General features: G+C 43.0%; 1 protein-coding gene across 2 annotated transcripts in view; it reads left to right on the top strand.

Annotated features, from left to right (window-relative positions):
• Positions 1-21573, top strand: part of PKP1 (plakophilin 1) — a 160526-nt gene extending 138953 nt beyond the window's left edge. For both annotated transcript variants that reach the window (XM_069238897.1, XM_069238896.1), the window contains 5 exons: positions 5440-5593; positions 6547-6733; positions 9129-9213; positions 9623-9720; positions 16983-21573. In XM_069238897.1, coding sequence (XP_069094998.1) covers positions 5440-5593; positions 6547-6733; positions 9129-9213; positions 9623-9697 — 501 coding nt within the window. In that variant the 3' untranslated portion in view covers positions 9698-9720; positions 16983-21573. The remainder of the gene's footprint in view (positions 1-5439; positions 5594-6546; positions 6734-9128; positions 9214-9622; positions 9721-16982) is intronic.
• Positions 21574-23136: the final 1563 nt, after the last annotated feature.

The raw sequence follows: 23136 nt of genomic DNA on the forward strand, positions 1-23136 counted from the left end.
AAAAAATATATATATACTTACCCTACTGACCTGGGATGGGGTTCCCCCATCCTCCGGTTTCCCTCTGGTATGGGTGGGGGTGTTCCTGGGGCTTGAGGACGGCACCTGTGGACCCATTCCATAGTGTTTATCCATGGAAAGGGTCCACAGGGCCCCTTAACGCCTGGTCTGACCCAGGCATTAAATAATGGTGCAAAGCAAGCTTTGCACCATTATTTAGTCCCTCCTCCCACCCGTGCGTCATTTTAGCACGGGGGCTGGGGGGAAGGGGGATAAATATGGGGCTATGGGGTTAGCACCATTTTTTAGATGGGAATGCCTACATTGCATGTCATTGACACAAGGTAGGTTCACACATCTAAAAGATGGTGCAAACTCCAATATTTTTACGTTAGACTGGCCTTACATCAAAATATAAATATGGAATTAGTTTTGAGCCGAATTTGCGTAAAACAAAATGACGCAAATTCGGCGGAAAATGGGGTATAAATATGCCCCATGATGTCTGTGACAGAACCTGATGCTGCCTCGCCCTGCACCTGTTGCAGAAAAAGCTGTTGTTTATGTTGCATCTTATTTGTTTGAGAATGAAATGTATGCTCTCTCTTTCTCTCTCGCTGGGCTTGCTGTGTTTCCTGAAGGAAGAAGCTTTCTGTATCTTCCAGGTCAGGCTGTGTTTGGAATGGAAACTTGCACAGTTTTTCCCTATGCTCTAACTGTTTTAAGTCTGTTTAAGTCATTTTCCTCGCCATTTCATGCACCATAGCCTTTTTTCCCTTATGCTACTTTCTGCTAAAATACTGAGGTCAAAAAAACGTGAGAACCACGAAGGCAGTGCAGAGGGGTGAAATAAGTTTGTCTGCAACGCGATCTGAAATTCTCCGGAAGATTATTTCTTCTCTACACGCAGCTACAGACATGAATCACTGGGTGTGTCGCCAATTTCTCTCCCTCCTGGGGTGGGAGTGCATCAGCAGCCAAAAGACCCAAAGATATCTGATATCTACTCCATCTGGTTTCTATGGAAACCAAACCTTTGTGCAGCGCTTTAATTCATAACTTGCCTACTCTACATGGGCGCAGCACATTCCTGTCTTTGGGCCATGTAATACCAACTGCATAGTAATTAGGTATAGTAAAGTGTTAGCCGGCTAAAGCTCACCTACTTTACTTTTGCACGTTCTCTGGTGCAGTGCAGGGCTCCCTCATGCTTTCACTGATTTTAAAATCCCTGTGATAGGTGGTGTGCCAGGGCTGGTGCAGGGATTTTGCAAGCACACTTCAAGCAATGAGTTCTCATTCGCAGGAGGCAGAACAGTCGGCTGGCTTCTTGCTTCTAGCACTCTATTCCCACCAAAAACTGATTTATCATAGAACGAGGTCCGTGGGCCCAAATATCTAAATGCAGGGCAGTAGTGCCTTCATTTACAGCAGCCAGCCCCCCAGGCGTGTGTGCTGGTGTGGGAGTAACTTGGTGAAAGAAGAATGTTTCAATGCAGCCCTGCGCTTAAAATTAAAGTGTGAAGGTGCATGTATGACTGCCAGCACTCTCAGCTCTGAAGCCCTCTGCCCAAATTATCCTCGTCGCCAGAATGTACTCGGTTCTGTTGAACGGGAAAGGCTCGGGTTCCGATAACCCGTACTTTAAACCTAGTTTCTTGGTCCCGACACTATCACTGCACACCTCTTATTTTCTCAGACACTAAGCTACTCTGCTCCCCTTTTTATGCCGCCTGTCCTTCCTTCACTTGGGGTTGGTCTCTTCCGCTCATAATGCTTCCATTATATGTTTTAACAACCACCAAATCACGCTGTTTGTGATTTCATTTTAAGATCACCTTGGATCAGTTTAAAGTTTTGTCTGTCTTTACAATGGAGGGAAAGGAGAAGCACATGATATCAGATCAGAGATGGACAGGCATAAATTAATTGAGGAATTCTCTTATCTTCGCTGGTCCTAGAAGAAACAATAATCCCTGAAAGTGACAATCTCGAAAGTAATTTTGTTGAATTTGAGACTCGTGGAGCCCATCAACTTGAAAACAGAAGTTCCAAGATGAAGGCAGCGAACATCTGCATTTAGAGTACACTGGCTGGCACTGGTCTTTATTCTGTGGAGTGGTGCATGATGGGATATCTCGCAGGTGCAGGGTCGTGACAAAAAAGAATTACAGCTTCCTTCAATACCTCACAGGTCTCTCTAAAAAACAATCGACTTTTCCGAATGTCCTTGTCAAACTGTTCTTTTAAAGTGGATCCCTGATCGTCAGTACATTCTGTCAGACCTGTTAATCTGAAAACATAAAAGGCAACAATCTCTGAAATAGGTTAATATGAGAACATAGAAGGCAACAAGAGCATAAATTATTGCAACCATTTGTAAGATGATATTCAACCTCTGCCTCAAAGTCCCTTGGTTGCACTGGCCTTTTCGCTTGAATATATTATTGATTACACATATGTTATTTATTGCATTGAAATATTAACAGAAAGTATTGTTTTTGGATTTTCTAGATACCCCGAACAGGTACGCACCCATTCAGTCCCACTGATTCGTCTTCAGTGTGTTTATTAATTCTATAAAGCACAACTGCATATTATTTTTGTCTATACTTCTTTTCAATAAAGCCATCTACAATACATTGTATATAATTCTCTCAAACCTTTAGATTTTCAATGTGATAGAATATGTTATCTAGGGGGATTTTCCCAAGGGCCTGATTTAAAGTTTAGAGGGCTGCCCGCCATCTCTCACGGTGGAAGAGGACATTATGTCAACCACCCTGATGAACAACTGACCATCATATTTAGAGATAGCCGCCAGCCCAGCAGTGATCTCCATTCCTTCAGAGGATCCTCCATCACAGTGGTTCCACTGAAGGTACTTCAAAATTGGTGCACAGACGCCGTCTTTAAGGCAAATGCACACTAAACATTGTTTTTATTAAAAAACTCCCAAACGGAATTATGTTTGAAAAACAAAAAAAAACTAATGATGCAAACACTCTGGGAGTTTCCTCCAACTGCAGTAGACCTTCACACAAGGAGCGACACACCACGGACGGCAGAACCTTCATCTCCTGCTCTTCTCATGAGTGTGCATTACTGACATTATTCAATGGGAGGTTTGCAGGAGATTCTGAGTCAGTGATGTGATTTCATCCACCTTATGCCCATTGGGGATTTCAGAAAGGGTACAGATAGAAACATAAAAAAGTAAGTTAATAAACAATATAATTGAGAATTACAGGAAAGCCTTTGCTAATGGACTTGCCAGAGCATGTTAGGATGTGATAGAGCCTGGGTCCCTTGCACTAATTCTGGGGTCTGATTAATCTTTTCTTCTCAGTTCCAGGGGGTGATGAGTAACACATTTCAATTTCATCAGTTTCTTTATTACCCAAATGTCAAATGATAACTTTCATAATTAATTCACAGGATTAAATGGGTTTATTACAGACTCAAAGTCAACTTTACATAGATGAGTCTACAAACCATAGTATAAACATATAATATCACTAGAGGAGAATTAAAGAATCGCAAAATGTTAAACCTAGTTAGCAAATACAAGACTGAAACTTCTATTGCAATGATACAAAAGATCAGGAAAAGCATATGAGTCTTGTTCACGAGAACCTAACTCTCCTACCTAACAATTTCAACTAAACTCTAACTATCCTATTACTAAAAATATTTGCGAAAGGTCTGCAAACAGAAATTTAGTCGAATATTCTGTTAAGAGATGTGTGATGGCATGAAGCCAAACAAAGTATGAGGTTTATACATCAGAAGGGTCTGTTCAGCTCTAAAGATAGGAAAGGGTCTATATCTTCTCTAACTAAACCCTCCTTAAATCCCAATTTCCCATACGATGACATCACAGTCAAAGCTTCTTGCATGAAACTCTAATCAAAATTTATTGGAAGTTACAATTTCCAACCTCTGATGCATCCCATCTTGATACTCTTCGGTTTCAGCAAATTCAAAAGAGTTACGACTGCCAAGCTTCCAGAACACTCCTCTCTTCTCCCTTGCATAGTTCGTCCCAGGTTTTATTATATTTCATGCACAATGAGCATTTTGTTGACTCAGTCTCTGCTCCTAACAGCTGCATCTTGAAAAAAATATTTAAGAAAAAACAACGACACAATGAATGTTAAATGGAAAAAGAAAATTATATGTGTAGGCCTTCCCTCCAGCCATGTTACTAAAACATGAATGTATTTTCAAATTATATAAATTCTAACTACTACATATAAGAACATACAAGATGGGTGTGCAAAATAATACTATTAAAACGTTAGTCTCGAAAAGATAATCATAAAATGTTGATTATATGCCATAAACAAAGATGCACTCAACTCACCTGTTTTGAAGTGCAAGAATTAAATGAATCGTATTATATGTTACACAAAATGTGGCCACCATCTAGTGATCATCAAAGAAAATGATCACCCCTTGATGTTCTTTTTTTTCAGATACGTAGTGGCAAAGCCAAGCTACGCTCATTCAACTGTGTGGGCTCCACTACTTGAGAATGAGTGCAGCGCTTGCCTCCACTTCCATTAATAGTAAATATACCATAATTTTTACTGCACTATGATGTTCCAATGGTACATTCAGGAATTTCAAACATTAAAGAACAGAATACTTGAGTGTGTAGGGAGCTCAAACATTTTGTTAAGGTTGAGCATTCTTCTGAAGGGGGTTCCTTTCCTCTGTGCTGATATTTTCAGTGTCAAACTTTAGTCAAGACATTCCGAGTACTTAGAGAGTGTGAAAGTGATCTGACGCTTCTTAAAGGTGGCATATTAGTCTATAGTAAATACATAAAATACACAAATGTTTCTATGAATAGAGAAAATGTTCTAAGTCTGGACAGTTACCTCACACATCCTTTATTTAGGAACGTTACACGAGTGCTTAATATTCTCGATTATCTTCATTCACATTAAGGATTGCAAGATTAATCTCTCCTTGTTTAATGTCGCTGTATTTGAGAGCGCTTATTCCCTTTCCAGTATCAATATCGGAGCATTTCCTCTCCACTACTGGCAAATATTCACGTAGTGTGCATTCTTACATAATTTGCTTTCATTGTGAACTTTCCCTGAGTGCGCTCAGAACTTTTAGGAATTTCCTTTAACTGCTAGCATTGCCGGGGAGAACACAGCACTCTCGTGGATTTCTTTTAATCGTAAACATTACTGGACTATGGTTGGATTTAATTAAATTGTAAGCATTTCCTGAGCTTGCTCAACACTCTCGGTACTTTTCGTTCGCTGTATGCGTGTTTCCTTAGCTTACATGCATCTCTAATACATTTCCTTCCATTAAAAACATTCCCCGAGTGTGCAGCGTACTGTCATGTACTTAAGTGTACTGTGTCTGCTCAGTGCGAACAGAGGTTTCATACTCAGTTTTGTTTGTTTCCTCCAGATGTCCAATGGAATGAGCCAGCTTATCGGCGTGAAGGAGAAAGGTTTGCCCCAGATCACAAGACTCCTCCAATCCGGAAACTCTGATGTGGTGAAGACGGGCACTTCCTTAATCAGTAACATGTCCCGCCATCCCGCTCTCCATAAAATGATGGGTAAGAAAGTCTACCTTTCATAAAAAAATACTTAAGCCCAGTAATCTGACAGAAATAAACCCTGTGTTATCAATATGTACATAGCAATAACTTTAGCTAAAGTTACATATCTGAGCAATATAAGTCCTGGATGGTAAAATATGCTTAGCAGAGGGACAATACTGCTATTTATATTGTGTATAACTGGCGAACCATGACGAAGTACTTTCGATTTACAAACAAGTAAAGACCCACAGGTGTAAACATGCGCCTGCTATTAGTCTACTCGTTTATTGTTCTTCTCCGAAGTGACTGATGCACTCCCGAAGCAACTATGTAGTTACTCTGGTGTACATGTTTTCTTTTTGTTGTTGTCCACATTACTGCATTTTTCTTTCAGAGGAAATTCATCGCTCAAGACTCTCTCAAACGTATTAGGGTGCCTGGGTCACTTTGGTCTAACATATTTCGCCATTTCACCAATGGCTACTAGGACTAAGTTTAAAAGTATACCAAGTGTGACAACGGGCATCGCCATGGTTTAGTGAGTTTTAAAAACATTATTGATGGCGACTCACACAATACTCATGCAAACGCCTGTATTATTAACCAGCTAGCTTGTATCTCCGTGGAAAATCCAGCCAACTGCAGATAAAAGACTAAAACATAAATATCCTGATTTGTTTGACTCAAGATTTGTGGCTTGTGGTCAGGTATACACCTTGTTGTATACATAAGTTCACCTGACATGTGTAACATCTTTGACAATCAAGTCCACAAGTGTGATAATTCAGCCGTCTAAATATTAATTCTGTAAAATATGTGTAATTTGAGGCACAACTCTGCTGCCTACAGTGGAACAGGAAGAGACAGGTAACACTAAGTACAGCCGATGTAACCTCAAGGATTGCCCATCTGATATATGCTTTGTCCCCTTACATGACAATGGCTTCTCTCTGCCCCTTTCTTCTTAGGGAACCAGGTGCTTCCTGATATTTCCAGAATGCTCTCTGTTCCATCCAGCAATACCACTAACTCTGACGACATCATGTCATCTGCCTGTTATACCATGAGGAACCTTGCCCTGTCCAACCCACAGCTGGCAAAACAGAACTTAAACAGAGACGTGCTGAAAAATGTGGTAGAAATGTGCAAAAGTGGGTGAGTGATTATCAGGGGGGTTTGCTTCAATGGATGTTGCTGGAGGGCGGTGTCGGTGGATGTTGAAGTGAATGAGACAACAGAAATGAAAGCAGAAGTACACTATGGGGGTCATTCTGACCCTGGCGGCCGGTGACCGCCAGGGTCACCGACCACGGGAGCACCGCCAACAGGCTGGCGGTGCTCCCAAGGGCATTCTGACCGCAGCGGTTCAGCCGCGGTCAGAAAGGGTAAACCGGCGGTCTCCTGCCGGTTTACCGCTGCCCCATTGAATCCTCCATGGCGGCGGAGCGCGCTCCGCCGCCATGGGGATTCAGACACCCCCTACCGCCATCCTGTTCATGGCGGGAAACCCGCCATGAACAGGATGGCGGTAGGGGGTGCTGCGGGGCCCCTGGGGGCCCCTGCAGTGCCCATGCCAATGGCATGGGCACTGCAGGGGCCCCCGTAAGAGGGCCCCACAAAGTATTTCAGTGTCTGATTTGCAGACACTGAAATACGCGACGGGTGCAACTGCACCCGTCGCACCCCTGCAACTACGCCGGCTCAATTCTGAGCCGGCGTCCTCGTTGCAGGGGCATTTCCGCTGGGCGGGCGGGCGCTCTTTTGGAGAGCGCCCGCCGGCCCAGCGGAAATGTTTGAATGGCCGCCGCGGTCTTCTGATCGCGGTGCGGTCATTTGTCGGCGGTACCTTGGCGGCGGTGCGGTCATTTGTCGGCGGTACCTTGGCGGACGGCCTCCGCCGTCCGCCAAGGTCTGAATGACCCCCTATGTGTGATGGGAAAATGGACTTTAATCATAATCCGAAATGAGAAAAACAGGTGTGCTGGGAAAGGAAACCATTGAAACCGATCATGTTTGATAGTCAAAATGCAAGATAAATAAAGTATAATGCGAACGAAAGAGAACATACAGTGACAGGGATGCAATGGGCATGGTCACCATTTTCTGCTCTCCCTGGGAAATGTAGTCTTACAAAAGAGGGTGCAGGCGCTTGCCTGCCCTTTTATGTAATATAGTTTGCACCGGTTCACATATAGTGTGTGCACTATTTTTAAGGGATTCTCTCATTTGAATGGGGTCATAGCCCCATGCAAATGAGAGGAATACTTTGCTTTTGCTCCCACACCATATTATGGAGGCGGCACCGAGGCAAGGAAGACGTTAGCACTGACTATGTTCCACAAAGAGGAAGTGTTGTGTCACAAAGAGGATGCACACAGTCAATGTACCCCGGAGGACAGCCCTCTGCAAGGGTAATATATGGTTGGATGGACTGTCCCAGACATGTCTCTCAATGTACCTGTGTGCAGAGGGATGTCTGTCTCCTCTTTGAAGTGCAGGCACCTGCCCCTTGCACACAGAAAGACAGATCGGCTGCTTCAAACAGTCAGTCTACCATTTACTAATTTGTTGCCCATTATTTGTAATAGGGCGCACTATCCCTGTTTGTGTGCGACACACCTGTTTTAAAGTGTGGTGTGGTGCAAACAAGGACAGTGTCTGTAATATGGGTCCAGGTATGACAGAGTAAACCAGGTGTGAGATATAACTATAGACACATCAGTTGGTACATACATCTAAATATAAACCATGTACACTGTGGAACCAGAGCTAAATCAGTTTATGTAGAGAACAAGAGAGACTCGGAGTCTGATTGAGAACTCAGAGATAAACCATTTGGGATGAGCATCCAACAATAAATCAAATGTGATATTGAAGTAAATGTAACCCAGGTGTGATGAGCATCTTTGGGCAAAGCAAGTGCTATATTGAGTAACAGACCACCCAGATGCATGTAGAGCTGGAGTTGAGAGAGGTTGAATCGGTAATCAGCTTTAAATCATTGGGCATACACAATCAAAGATACATGTGATGGGTAACCAGTGATAAACCAGGTGAGAGAGGGAGCAACCAATAAATCAGTCAGGTGGGACGGTATAGATAAACAGGATGTGATGGGGAATATGTGATAAACCAGGTGCCATAGGTAATCAAAGACAGTCCAAGTGTGATAGGTACCTAGAAAAGAAATATGGTAAATTAGCTGAGATTGCTAAAGAAACTGAACCAGCTATAGAAAGTAAAGATAAAGGAGACATTGTCTGGTCTTCCCAATCTATATTTGAATACAAGTATTCTTCAAAATATACTAATTTACCATGACTCTAGGATCTGCTTGGAAATCATACAGCTCTGCAACCTGAGCAAAATGCATGTTTTCATTAGGCCATCTTTTCAACTGAAAGTGTCAGGTTGATTTAGTAATATTTAAATTGTTACTTGGGTTTCTAATATGACTTTCATTGCTTTCAATGTATGTGGGTACTCCTTTGAGTTGAAAAGGATGCTAACTATAATCAAATGATGATGATGATAATTCTTTTAATTTTAGCTCCGCACCCAAAGCAGCCGATGCTGCCCGTCTCTTACTGACAGACATGTGGGCCCAGAAAGAACTTCAAAGTGTCCTGAAACAGGTACAAAAACATTTTTTAATTTTATGCCTAAGAAAGTAACGAAGACTAAGACATACTTGAAACTCTATCCAAAGGAAAGGCTTTCTAATTTGTTTTGCTGTTTGTCACGTAGAACTAGATTCAACATTAAAAGATTCAGGTGAGCCCAAGCATTAGCTACCCTATTTTTTTTTTAAAGAAAACTTTTACCACCTTGAGAGGGGACGTTAGGCTTGTTCATCCTTCATGGTACAGGGTCTTGAGGCCAGCCTGCCCTCGTAAACCCACTCTACTTAGTTAAGAGGCCTGATGTAGTGTTGTCATGCTTTCTAGTCTGAACCGTTTTAAGCAATACAATATAATGAGTCGACCATTTGGAATAGTATTACATAGTTTATGGGTTATTGCTAATGTATATTTCTTTTTTTAGAATGGATTGGATAAAAGCATGATGGGGGCTATCACAGGTTCCGCTCTCCGAAATGCTATTTCAAGAACCATCTGAAGGAGAATTCATCCATGCTACAGGTAAGATAGGTCAACTTATGTCGAAGGTCTTGAAGTCTTTGTTTAAGACCCTTGGATGGAACACTGGCTTTTAGGGTTACTGTCTGATATACATAAGAAGGAATATTAACTACTCAAGAAAGGAAGGGCCTTGCCATTACAGTTTTAAAGTTTATGTTGATATATCTGTGGTGGATCACGTACATCTGAAATACTTGGAATCCTGGGTTGGATTGTTTAACTTATGTTGGATTTGTCCACAGCAATCTACACTATAGACCATTCCATTTTCTCACAAGGCTCAAAGATGTGGTTTCAGCAGCCTGGAAGTACAGTGGCTAATTTCCTATATCTCAGAGAGTAAACAGATGATAAACAACCCTCCATATTCATCAGAGTTTGTGCAGGCCTCATGTGGATGTTGCATAGCTAAATTCTCTCACACTATTCACCAAAATTAATACATCAATGTGAGGCACGCTTCTACATGTACGGTGATAATATGCAGGTGATATGTAAACTCATCAATTCTGTCACTCTCCGCCGGGATATTGTGGACGAAGCCTGAAAAAATGACAGCTAATGATGTGTTAGAGTCTTGCGTGGTCAATTGTACCCTGAGAGAATTTCAGTCACATGTTGCAGTAAGAACAGTGCTAAACGTGACATACAATAGTATAACAACAATTTACACCCTGAAGTGATGAGGCTCCCACTGATGTTGCCAAGGAAAGAAAAGGATATCTGAACTTGAGCTGCCAGACTGCAGGTTTCCTTGATTGCACCATACATACTGACAAAGGTTGACAAGGCATACAGTCTCAGCAGAAGGATTCCGAGTCACATGACTGGGAACTGGACCAGACTGTGAAAAATGACCTGTTCAACCGGTGTTTGCAACAAGGTAAGCAGCAGCTCTGTTGCCTTTGCTTCCAGGTTTCAGAAACCATGTTCAGTGAAATATGCATGCTAAGAAGCCTGGGAAGAAAGTTCCTCTGTGCATTCCCACTGATCCCCCTGCCATACCAGCAGGTGCCGAGACTGAGGGAGCACAGCTGGTCAATGGTTCTTGCGGCACTATATTGGGAGTTATAATCATGGTTTCCCAATTTACTCTACATGCTTAAGCATCCTCACTCCAGCTGCTGGCAACCAGTTTTCTGGGCATGAGAGATGTTACCTTCATGATTCAACATGCCTCAAACTCTTAACGTTGCTCTTGCAATCCTAAAATTTGAGCACTTGACCCAACACATAAATTGCATGGAAGTTCTGGCAAAATGCACTGAGCTAATGTTATTACATTATGCCATAGGTCCATAGAGACCATATTCATGACTTTGTCCCCAGAACTTAAAAATGGCTCAACAGGCCACCTCTCGTTGTTGTGTGAGGACACTGTGTCCTGAGCTCTTCTTTTTCAGATCATTATTTTAATGTATTTTAGCCTATTTGGTTCGAATGATACAAATCATGGGGGCATGGACAGCTGTCATTGACTCACACAACAATCTCCCATAATCCGCCAAATAATCCACCCCTACCAGCCCTAACGGACACGGACAGCAGCTGGTGATAACCGGGAGACTGAGAATTAGTGACTTTGGCGACTGCGCCATGTCCAGCACTGAGAAGTCGCATCATGGTGTGCACCGCCCGACTGAGGGGCAGCATGCTGAAAAGGCAACAGTGGCGACAATACTCGACTGCAGCAGCATCCACATTGAGCATCAATTATAACTCCAGCAGGCATCCGAGGCCCCTTCTGCCCCCAAGTGTAGACCGCTGGACATCGGAGCCCCGTCGGCACAAAGAGCCGAGAACCTTAAACCTTGTGGGCTGGGCAGAGCAGCACAATAGAGTGTTGGCACCCAGCCTGCAACACAGAGACGCTGCCCGAAGCTCTGTGAGTCTGCAATGGCCTTCTTTTGGGCCTGACTGTGGGCCCTAACTACCTGCTCCACAGGGGAGAGAGCAACAGCCACAACTCTGATGCTCCGGGCTGACAGGGGACTGGAAGCCTGAGTGTGCCCCTTAGGACCTTGAGGTGCGTGTTCTTGTCCAGCCTGCAACAGGTCAGGAATGCTGCTGGGAGCTCCAGGAACTTGTCAAAGACTCCCCTGGGACCAACTGGGACTCTCGGCTTCCCCATCTAAATGAGACAAGCAACAGCCGCAACTCCACAGTGGTACAACCGCAAGTGGTGGGAACTTCACTACACCCCTGAGGGCCTTCTAGCACAGTGCAGTGACTGTGCGCAAATGAAAGGATACATAAGCACATGCTGCAACATTGCCTGAACATTGAGGTCCATTGACTCCTCACGCATTACCTCTTCTGGCACTAGACAAATGACTGACTAGCACAAGGCTTGATGAGTGCCCTACAACAATGCATATGCCCTGAGAACTCTGTCAACCCACTCAGGGGGGCCAGACAGAAGTTGTGGTAAAGCAGGCAATCCCAGCAGGGCCCAGAGAGAAATGGCCCTGGGGCCAAACCTATAGTTGCCATGAAGACACAGCACCCCTTGCTCAACAAAGGGGAAGCAGGGAGCTAGCAGAAGGGGCACTAGTGGCACTGAGTGGCACTAACCAGGCAAAGGGATCTATTGGGTGCTAAGCGGGGTTCAGCCACTAATATTGGGGCTACTTGCACTCACCCAGCAATTACCCCCACAAGCCACCCGCAACCCACGAGAGATACCTGAGAGAAACCCAACAGGACGCAGAGGTGAGTAGCCCCACTTTAAGACTGTAGTTAGCCATCAACTTTAAAGGAATGACCAGCGGATGAGGGGCGCGAGTGGCACAACAGGCTAAAGTGGACAGATATACCCTTCTCCGAGAAGACACCAACAAAACCGCTGTTGGCAAAATTGGAGAGAGAATTGACCAAACACACAAGATTCCAATGCTCCTATGCTTAAAAATGTCATGACAGCCAGCCAGGGAGTGCGGGGGTCCCTGGAAGACAAAATAGACATGGTCACTTAGGAACTCACTATCGTGAGAGCTGACTTACGGAATATAAACACAAAAGTAAAGGAGGCAGAAGAATCACTGGTAACTCTAATGGCAGAAACAGGCCAGAGTACTACGGACAAGTTCAGAAACTCTCGGCAACAAACTTAAGACCTTGAAGGGTGCTCAAGGTGTAATAATATTCACCTCATAGGGGTGCTGGATAAGGCAGATGGTCCTACTGTAGACCTTTATGTGGAGTATATTATCCTAATTATACTGCAGCCATGGGGTTTATCCAAATATTTCTCGGTGAAAAGAGCAAACATTGTTCAAACTGCCCCCAAAAAAACAGGTGCAGCCCCTCATACAATCAATTCAATTTTAGGGACCAGGATACCATCCTCCATGTGACCCGGTGGCCCTGCCCATCAAAATTGAAATTGCGGAAGTAAGTTTCTTCCCCGACTATACCCTGAGTGTTTAGAAACTCTGCAGCAGCTTTATTGAAGTGAAAAGGGCCCTGTGAGAAAAAAAGCTGAACTACTTAATGTTATTCTTGGCACAGTTCAGATTGGTCACTGAGGGGAAAACTTAGTTCTTTACAATACCGGAGGCTGCATCGGACTGGTAGGAGGGAAGAAGGTAAGCAGAGGGACCGAAATCCCAACACCACATGCAATGAGAGGGGGTGATCGCACCACTGGGGACCCCTTTAAATTCTCCAAGAGGCAGAGGAAAGCAGTGGGATTGTCACAGCGACACAACTCCCTTTCTGTGGACATGCACAAACACTGCCCCACCTAGTTTGTTGGCGAGGATTGACGCATCCAGTTGGCTACTCTTTCATTCATCAGAAATGGACACTGCCAACACTAGAGACCTGGAATGATTTTATATTGCTACAAAAAGACAGTTGTCCATAAAGTGGTCCAGACTAACAGATGATTCTTGGTAAACTATAATGTGCGAAAGGGAGATGGGTGGGTTCAATGTAAGGGGATGGCCACAGTCCTACATTGTGTTAGAGTTGGTTAAAGGTGACAAGCACTCTGCGAGGTTGGGTTGTCCGGCAGTTCTGAGCCTGCTTTGTAGGGAGGGGGGTGAGTTAGGGGGAATTGTTTTGGTTAGTTTTTGCCCCCCTGAGAAGGGGTAAAGGTTATACCACACTGTAATAGAATCACCACAGGCACCCTCGCCCACACACAACCAGGTGGTCCCCATGGAGGCTGAGCCAGAGATTCCAATCCTCTTAGCTACTATGTCGACAGGCAGGATAGAACATAGATCACGTGCCTCTCTTGGAAACTCAGTGGCCTGCGAGATAAAATGAACAAGGGTGGCATCTTAGCATTTCTTAAAAGACATGTCCCAGATGTGGCCCTCTTACAGGATATCCATCTGAAGGGCAACACACTTATAAGGCATTGATCAGGTGGGGCTACAAACCAGTAGCACACGCCCAGTTACACAACAGACTCCAGGGGGATGGGGGTGTTACTTAAGAAGACACTCCCTCTTAGAGTACACCAGATCTGGCCAAATACACAAGATCGATTAGTTGCACTCACGGGGAGCTCAGAGGGGCATGCTATCAGTAGCTGCTCCATATACATCCTGCCACGCCTACACAACAAACTTGTTCCTGCACTGGGTACTTTATTCCTCAACCTGCAAGGTAGCAAGCTGATTACCGGGGTGCCTGTAATTTGATGATTTGTGAAGGGTTCGATCACCACCCGCCCAGAAAGACATCTACTGCCCGTTGCCTGCTATCAGACTTCATCCATGCTCTGGGCCTGATCAACGTATGGAGTGCCCATCACCCCCAGGAAAAACTATACACCTTCCACTCACGGGCACATGACAGTCTTTCACGCATAGACTACCTTCTTACCATTCTTACCCTTACTTGTGACACAGACCTCTTCTCAGATGCAAGACACTTGGCATGAGGGATTACAGACCACTCCCCCACATGGGTGCAGTTCAGACTCCAGGGAGGCACCTTGCCATGCAACATCTCCATTAACACATGGCACCTAAGACAGCCCAAGATTAAAAAGGGGCTCGGTACCGCAACTGAACACTACTTTGCCAAAATGATAAAACAGTTGAATTAACACAAACCCTTTGGGAAGCCTATAAATCAATTTTTAAGGGGCAAATGTTAGCTCTAATAGTGGGTCACAAGAAAGAAAAAAGAGCCAAAATGGACACGCTGAAGTGGAAACTTCTAACATTTGAGAGAACACTTACCTACCATGAAAACACTGATATCAGGCACACCCCTGATCTCAAACATTGTGAATACAGAGATCTAGAAACAGAGACTGCCCACCTAAGTGACAGAGCAACACATTCCTGAATCAATGAGGTCAGGGACCTTTTTGAGGTTCAATTGCAAGAAGAGAAGATAGTAAAAAACTGGCAAACCCCTTCACTGCCTACTATTCTCAGCTCTGCTCTCCCACTGTCACAGCTACAGCAGAAGACTCCTATGAGTTTCTAGCAGATATCCAAATACCATCCCTATACACCCAGAGCTGGGCAAGTCTTGGTAAAGTCTTGGTAAAGAGATCACTGAAGAAGAAATTGTGAAGACGATATGAGAACTGGCCTCAGATAAAGCAGTTGATCTGAATGGGTTATCAATACAGTTATATAAACCAATAAGTCAAAATCTGCTTAAAATGTTTGTTCAGAGCTGCCAAAAGTGTATACTGCCCCATGACCAACGGGTAGCGACCTTAGTAGTGGTTCCAAAAGAGGGCAAGCCACCCAAAGACTGCGCCTCATATAGACCCATCTCTTTATTAAATTGCAGGGATCAAAATACTGGCCAAGGTTCCGGACAATCGCCTCATAAATGTGATCTCAGGACTGGTCCACTCGGACAAATTGGGCTTTATGCCCCATTGTAATACTGCACTAAACCTAAGGTGCCTCAAAATGTACTGAGTAGGGTCCTCCACCTACAAGAGCGGGCTGTGATGTTCTCTCTAGATGTCTGCGTGGCGTTTGATTCAGTAGAATGGCCATATCTATTTGAGGTCCTGGCCAAGAAGGGCTTTGGCACAAGCTATACCAAATCAGTGTGCCTTTTGTATTCTAAGCCCTAGTGCAGGTCAAAGTGAATGGGGGACTTTTCCAAGTTTTCCAATAACAATGGGGAACGCCACAAGGGTGCCCCCTTTCCCCATTAATATTTGCATTGGCACTGGAACCAATAGCAGCCTGGGTCAGACAGGACCCATTGGTCTGTGGTTTGCAGGGGCCTGAACACTAGGAGGACAGCATCTCACTTTATGCAGGCAATGTCCTGCTGTATGTCACAGATCAAGGGCTCAGGCTGGCAAGACTCATGCAGGTTTTTCATATTTTAGGCCACCACTCCGGCTACACAATAATTTTGGCAAAAATCCCAAATTTATATCTTGCAAAGGCAGCCACCACTTCCGCCTGACTGCAAGGCAGTACTGGTGACTGAGGGTTTCCGATGTTTAGACCACAACCACTCCGGCAGCCTAACTGAACCTCTTAAACATTTGGGAAGGTATACATTTGACCCGCATGAAACAAATCTCTGTTACGCTGGAGTTTATTGTTGCCAAAAGAAATATTGACAGGCTATAGGGATCCAAACAAGTGCCCCCAATTGGATAACTGGAAGAGAGACATGGATTGGTGCATGTTGGAGGAAAAGATGGTTTATGAGTGTTGAACCTGCCACAAAAATGGACCAAGATCTAGGGTCCCTGGAATGATTACAGAAGAAACATGCCATGCCCCCACTTCAGTGGCCAGCAGTGACCCATAAAGGGAGGGACATCTCCTGTGCTATAAAGGGACTTACACGACGTGGGGGCTGGACTGGGGAGGGGTGGGAGGTTTTAACCTTAAACAACATGTGATGGATGCCTTGATTTCTAAAATGGCTTTCTATTTTGCAAGGTTATGGTTTCATTGTTGCTGAAACAAATCAAAAGTTTTTATTTTTAAATCATACAAATCAAGTTTACAAATTCCTGTGCTTATTTGGTTGTTAAATGAAAGTTCAGGAATATAAACAAGGCAGAGTGGCAAAAAGGGGTGGATTCTCAAAGCAATAAATGTGCTGTAGGGCAGGATGTACTCTTACTCGCTGTTTTTTACAACAATTTGTAACAACCAAAGGCATCTTCGTTCCCTAACTGTTTGAAGCCAGGTAGATGTGCTCGGGGTTTTATTTATTTTTTATTTTGCTAGTGCTCTTTTTTTTGGCTGACACACCTATAGCTCGATTAGACTGACAATGTCTTTGTGTCTTTTTCATTTCAGATTGTGCTGTCATCTCCTTCCAGCTGATGGGATGTCCATGGCCATCATCCGTGCTGGAGCAAAAGGAACCAGAACTTGTTGTGAGATGGAGATGAAAAATTGAGGACAATCCAGATTTTTTTTAAACAATATTTTGTTTTTTTTATTATTTTTGGGGAACTGGGAGCAATTTTTTTAAAGATGGCCTCTGAGCTGCACAAACCTTTGCCAATGCCATTTATCATTCTTCTGAATGGGATCTCATGAACAGTGAACTCCATAAGATCTTGGCATTTCTGGTCTTCGGAGAGGACCAAAACAGTATAAGTACTTTTGGCTAGCGTATTTTCTTCACAGCTTTTATGTTCATTATTCTGTGACCTGGTTTCTGCTTTATGGCTTTGCTTTTTGAACCGCAACACAAAGCCTTGGTGTTTTAGAAAGTGCTGCTTGTGGGCTCATTTTTTGCGTGTCTCCACCTTGGATCTTGGAGAATGCCCTGGCCTGCTCTAACTGTGCTTACGCATTCCAGAGCCTTCTCATGCAGAATCAAATGTGGAAGGCAATCTTTACTCCCAGCAGTGTAAGCAGACCCACATTCGGAGTCCCAACACAGATGCTCCGTCGCATGAACCTGGTTTTAAAAAGGGAGTGTGCCTGCCAAGTGGAAAATACGTTTTATTTTGAAGCTGTTTTAAATGCTTTTTTCACGTTTGTTGCCATGCAGCAAGCATGTATGTGTTTGTATATAGTCTTAAACAAGATGCATTATTTTGTACTCCAGATTATGCACTTGTGGCGATTTAGCAGCACCAGCGTCACTAAATACAATATTGTTTCTTAAAGTATGTATCATTGCATAAATTAGCTTTTCCACCCAATGTGCCACTGATGTCACTGCCGTACCTATGAATATTGCTTTGATATGACAGCATACCATAACAAAATAGGGTGCAGGGTATCCGATTCTCCGACTACTGTGTGCATTGCATTTGCTAAGTGTTGTAAACATTTTCATTTTAAACTGATTTGTGATATGTTATGGAAAAAAAACACCCTTGCAATTTTGTTTAGTGAGTAGCCCATTACTATGCATGTGAACTGGTCAGTGCCAAGAACTCTAATTTCAGCTCGAATTTCACCCACAAATAGAAAAAAAGTGATTCTGCACATTTTTTAACCATGGTCTGCTAACCCCTTTAGTCAGTGGTGCACATACAGTTAACTCGTTTGAATAGCCTTCAGTCTGTATTAGGAAACTTTTTTGTTGGAAAACGATGTGCAGATGTTGTGCACAGTGCAGTTGCGCCGGATGCCTGCAGCTTTTCAGGTGTCAAAGGGATGACTGGCTTCCAGATTTTCTTGGAAAGGTTCTAGACCAGTGGTTCCCAAACTGTGGCCTGGGGACCCCTGGGGGTCCGTGGAGCCTCTTCAGGGGGTCTCCCACTGCTTAGAAAATTAAATCAACAGATTAGGTCCCTTGCTTTCAGTAATGAGTCACTGTGTGGGGGTCCCTGGATTCCAATAAGGATTCAATGGGGATTCCAGTAATGATAAAGTGGGTGTCCATAGGAGTCAAAAGGTTGGGAACCACTGTTCAAGACGTTAGGAATGTAATTTAATACTCCGAAGGACTCCATCACTCCTACCCCCTTTTTATTTGTTTTAGCTCTGTGAGAAAGCTCTGCACGGTACTTTTAAAAAAAAATAAAATGCACTTGGACTTTTATTCAATCACTTCAGATATAACTGCTGAGGAAACCAGAGGTCTTATCAAACCTATAGGGGTTTGCAGACTGCAGGGTTTGACTTAGCTGTAGTTGCTCTCACTTTAAACAGATCCCCTCTACAAAATCCACTGTCAGGTAGTTTTTTTTTTTTAGTTTGTACAGTGCTTTACATGCCCCCTGAGGGGGAAAAACCTCGGCACTATAAATGTTTTAATTAAAATCTCGGGCCTTCCCAAGTGTTCATTTTTCCAACGTGCATTGGTATATTTTTTATGTACGTGTTGATGGTCCCCTGATTGTTTTTTTTACTAGATGGTATTGTGTTGTATTTTGGTATGTTGTATAAGCATGAAATAGCAGGACAGACATTCTCATGCACTGCTGGTCGCATTCCTTCTTTTCATTAGGATGAACCAATTCTTATTAAAAGATGTCATTTGGCTGGTAGTTTGGGCTACTGTGTGTTTTCAGGCTTGCTTTGGATGCACATTATTTATGTATTATGTACATTTTCATCAATAGACGTTCTTGAAGCTCTTGATGTTGGCAGCAATGGTGTATTATAAAAAATCTGCTGAATACAAGAAAGAAACCCAAAATGAGCCATTCCCATGCTTATCATTTAACTGAGTTAATCCCATTGGCTGATTGGCATAGTTAGAATTAAATTAACCATCGTTGTTGGAAGACTAATGTAGTAAACATGATGTCAGACAGGCCATAGGCGATTCACAAAGTAGACACAGGACTAACCAAAGCAGTCACCGTGTTCCCTCACATCTGCCTTCAACTACACTGATTATGTCAGGCCTAAGGAGTGGAGAAGAACCCCCTGGGACTAACACCGTGATTCTCCATACCATATTCTCCATCCCGTCACTGACCTCAAATTACAGTCCTGGTCTTTTGTTTTTCAATCTACTGCACTCTAGAATTTGTTCACTTGAACAAAATGAATTAACTCACATAAAGAAATATGTATTACAAAAGAAAAGCCCACTGCTATGATGTGTGGTCCCTGATGATGAAGAGCAGATATTTCAAGTTTCCCATTTCGACAGCATGAATAGCTCACCCAGGCCAGCCCTTGGCTTTTTCATTCTGGTACTTGTAGTCCTGCCTATTTTGTTTCAGCTTCAAGAATACACATACCTGAATGTACAGATAAAAAACGGCCTGAGGAGCAATCCACACCTGAATGTGGTGAACTTGAGAGCTCTGCATATAGAGAGACAAGTCAAGTGTAACTACAAATGATATCCTACTGCTTCAATGAAAAAGAGCCCAGTTGTTTGCATGTAAAGGCAGGTGCTTGAGATTAATTGCTTTGCGGAGCTTCTCTTCTATCTCGTAAGCTTGTACATTGCCACCTCCGATAAATTGCTCCACTAGTATGAGAATCATTTACAGGTTAGCAGTTCTGAATGGCACTGCTGAGAGAGTAAAAGCACACCTGGGTAAGGCTTCATGATAAAGAACAGTACAGGGGACAGCCTCGAAATGCAGAGCTGCCAAGGAGCTCAATCAATGCGTGGCACTGGCGTGCAGCATATTCTTTTGGGTAATGGCTCTTTATATCATGGGCCTGGTAATTTTTATTTATCAAAAAATATGGACCTACACTCTCTGACAAGCCGGGTTCTGTAAGCTGAAAGGCTAGGTCTGTCTGAAGGAGCCTCACATAATGAGTCCACTTGAAAGTTGTGGAAAATATTTTCTTTGACACAAAGTAAACACACCAAAGAGATTTCCCCAGGTCTCAAGCCAGTGTGAGTAGTCTTCATCTCCATTTTTTTCTCCTTGTGGTTCCTTTATATTTACTTTTCCCATCATGCACACAGTGATTCTAGACCTAATCACAATGGAGGGGGTTCAACTTGAGGTCTCTGTAGATGCTGAGTCTTCAAGCTTACTGGCCGACCCAGAGACAAAAGTCAAAGCTGCAAAGTGGCCTCGAGTTACAATCTTTACATGATGGGAATTGTAAACTTGAATGCATGAAAAATGCTTAACTATAAGCTCCATAGTGCTGTTGACTACATGGGATCAAAAATCCGCTATACGAATTGTCAAACTAGCATTTGAAATCTGTGGGCTTCAATGAGTACAAATAGAGAAAGTGTGACAGAGAGGTAAAAACGCAACTTTCTGGACTGAGGAAACTAAAGAGATCCAGCTAAACCTGAGTCTACTCTACTAGTGGCGGAGTAGCTGCCTAACCTCTAAACTCAAGGACATATACACTATAACCAACTCTGATTAGATATGTTGAGTGCCTCAGTACAAAAAAACAAATATAAATACAAATAAATCCACTCCTGATTTTCAGATTCACACTAGAAAGTAACATTCGAATTGTACTCTGGCTTAACATGTCAAGGGTTGACCACTCTAAGATCATAGAAGTTGTTGTCATCGCTCAGCTCCCTGGGGAAGATGGGATCAGTTTTGTATGTGACTTAACTGTGTAATTCTGTAGTTCGCACGCAATTGTGTTCAGGTCGGCGTGGTATATGTAATCTATAAAATGAGGACGTTGTACCAATATGGATCCATTTACTCCTGAGCATTTCGTTCTCTCACTTAGAGCACTTAAATTATGTCTAGAGTGAGATGTTTAGGCATGCCTGCATTTTTAGTTCCCAACATTTCGGACTCATGTACTTAAAATCCTACATTTATTATGGCATCATGTAAGTACCAGAAAGCAAAGAAATAACACTTACAAGCATTGATGAAGCTTAACTGTTAAGTTGAAGTCACTTAAGCCCAGAAACGCTGCTCCAACCAGTTTGTTTAAAAGATCTAGCCTGTACCACTTTGAAAATGACTTTGAGAAACGTGTAAAAAACTAAATGTGTTAATAAAGTTTTTCAAAAATATTATCATCATCTATATTCATTTCATGGCACTGGAAAATACTTTTGTAAACCTGTCCAAATCACTTCACGGTGCAGGAATTGATAAGCACTTAAATTGCAAGGGATTTGGTGCTTACTATATGATCACTAACATTTTGCACCTTGAATTAGACCGCTTGTTGGATACGCGCTCGTCAGTACTTGCGTCATAGCTTTTGCTTTTCTCATCATATGAAACTGTGGAATACTGTAACATAGATTTGATTTTAGCTATGATATATTATTGCTAAGATGAGCAAAGCACCTACCTAGTCTCACATTTGCTGACATTGTTTCATCACATGATAAAGATAGCTGCAGTGACATCAAACACTCTTAGACTCGCTCATGATGACTTTATATACAAGGAGTGACGTCAAATGACCTTTGCCTTCCATCATCTCACAGTTAATGCATTTGCCCAGCCCTTGTTACAGAGCAAATCGTTCGATGAGCATAACACATCCTACAAGTATGTAAGTGGCATGCTAGAAATAGCCTCAAAAGAGAGCAGATAATAAGCACCGTAATCTAATTTGGGAGATTATTGATTGGAACTGAAATACCTGGTCATACCTCAATTAAGCCATCGGATCAGGTACAGGGCCACAGAATCTCTGGCTCAGTTATTTCCTGGTTCCTAAATAATTGCATGGTGAAAAAATAGTGGCATCACCACGACTTTGAAATGAATATAAAGTGAAAGCAACAGAAAAATGTAATGTCACATGTACATTCCCGTAGCAAAAAAATACAGATAATAAAAGCCATGAGTCACGGTGCCATGAATATGGTAAAGATTTACATTTCTAAAACATATTTATTGGACTAAGAATCATTGGACTTTATTAACTGTGTCATAATTCTGCTGCCTGTGAATTTGCAGTAAGCTAGATACGTCGTACTAGAGCAATGAAACAAACCCGCTTACAAGCTTTTGCTTCCGTTGTACAAATTACATTATAAGTGTCATAAAACACAAAACTCTTCCAGACCTCAAAGTCCTTACTGCTTCTTCCTTAAACGCTACGATTAATAATTCCTTAAAAATGCAGATTTGATGGGCTCGATTCACAAAAACTGTGAAAAGCAGATGGGTATCTCCACCTTTACCTGCGAGTATTTTTCCTACCTTCTGGAATTCACACATGTTCAAAGCAGTATGCCCTGATCGCGGTGCCAACCTCAAAATTACCTGCATACTTCTCGGAAGTGTTTGTGACTACTCGTGGGTTCTATTCCAACTGTGTGCTGTTATCCACAATCGAGAACTACGCACAAGGGAAAGAGAATCCCTCACGTAAACCCACAACTTTTTTTTGTCTGTGAGGAAAATATTTTTCCTTCTGGAAAATGTCCTTCCCGTACTCCCTCAACCCTCACTAAATCTGAGTGTGATACATTTCCTTACCACCCTTGAATAGTAGGCAGGAGTGAAAATCTGACTATTTCCGGGGTGGAAAGGAAGGAGTTTGGAATGCCAACAAACTTTCACAAACTTTCAAGTCTAACCATGACGGAGAAGACCCACTTTCCTATTTACTG

This window comes from Pleurodeles waltl, chromosome 6 (assembly GCF_031143425.1).
Source record: "Pleurodeles waltl isolate 20211129_DDA chromosome 6, aPleWal1.hap1.20221129, whole genome shotgun sequence".
NCBI lineage: Eukaryota > Metazoa > Chordata > Amphibia > Caudata > Salamandridae > Pleurodeles > Pleurodeles waltl.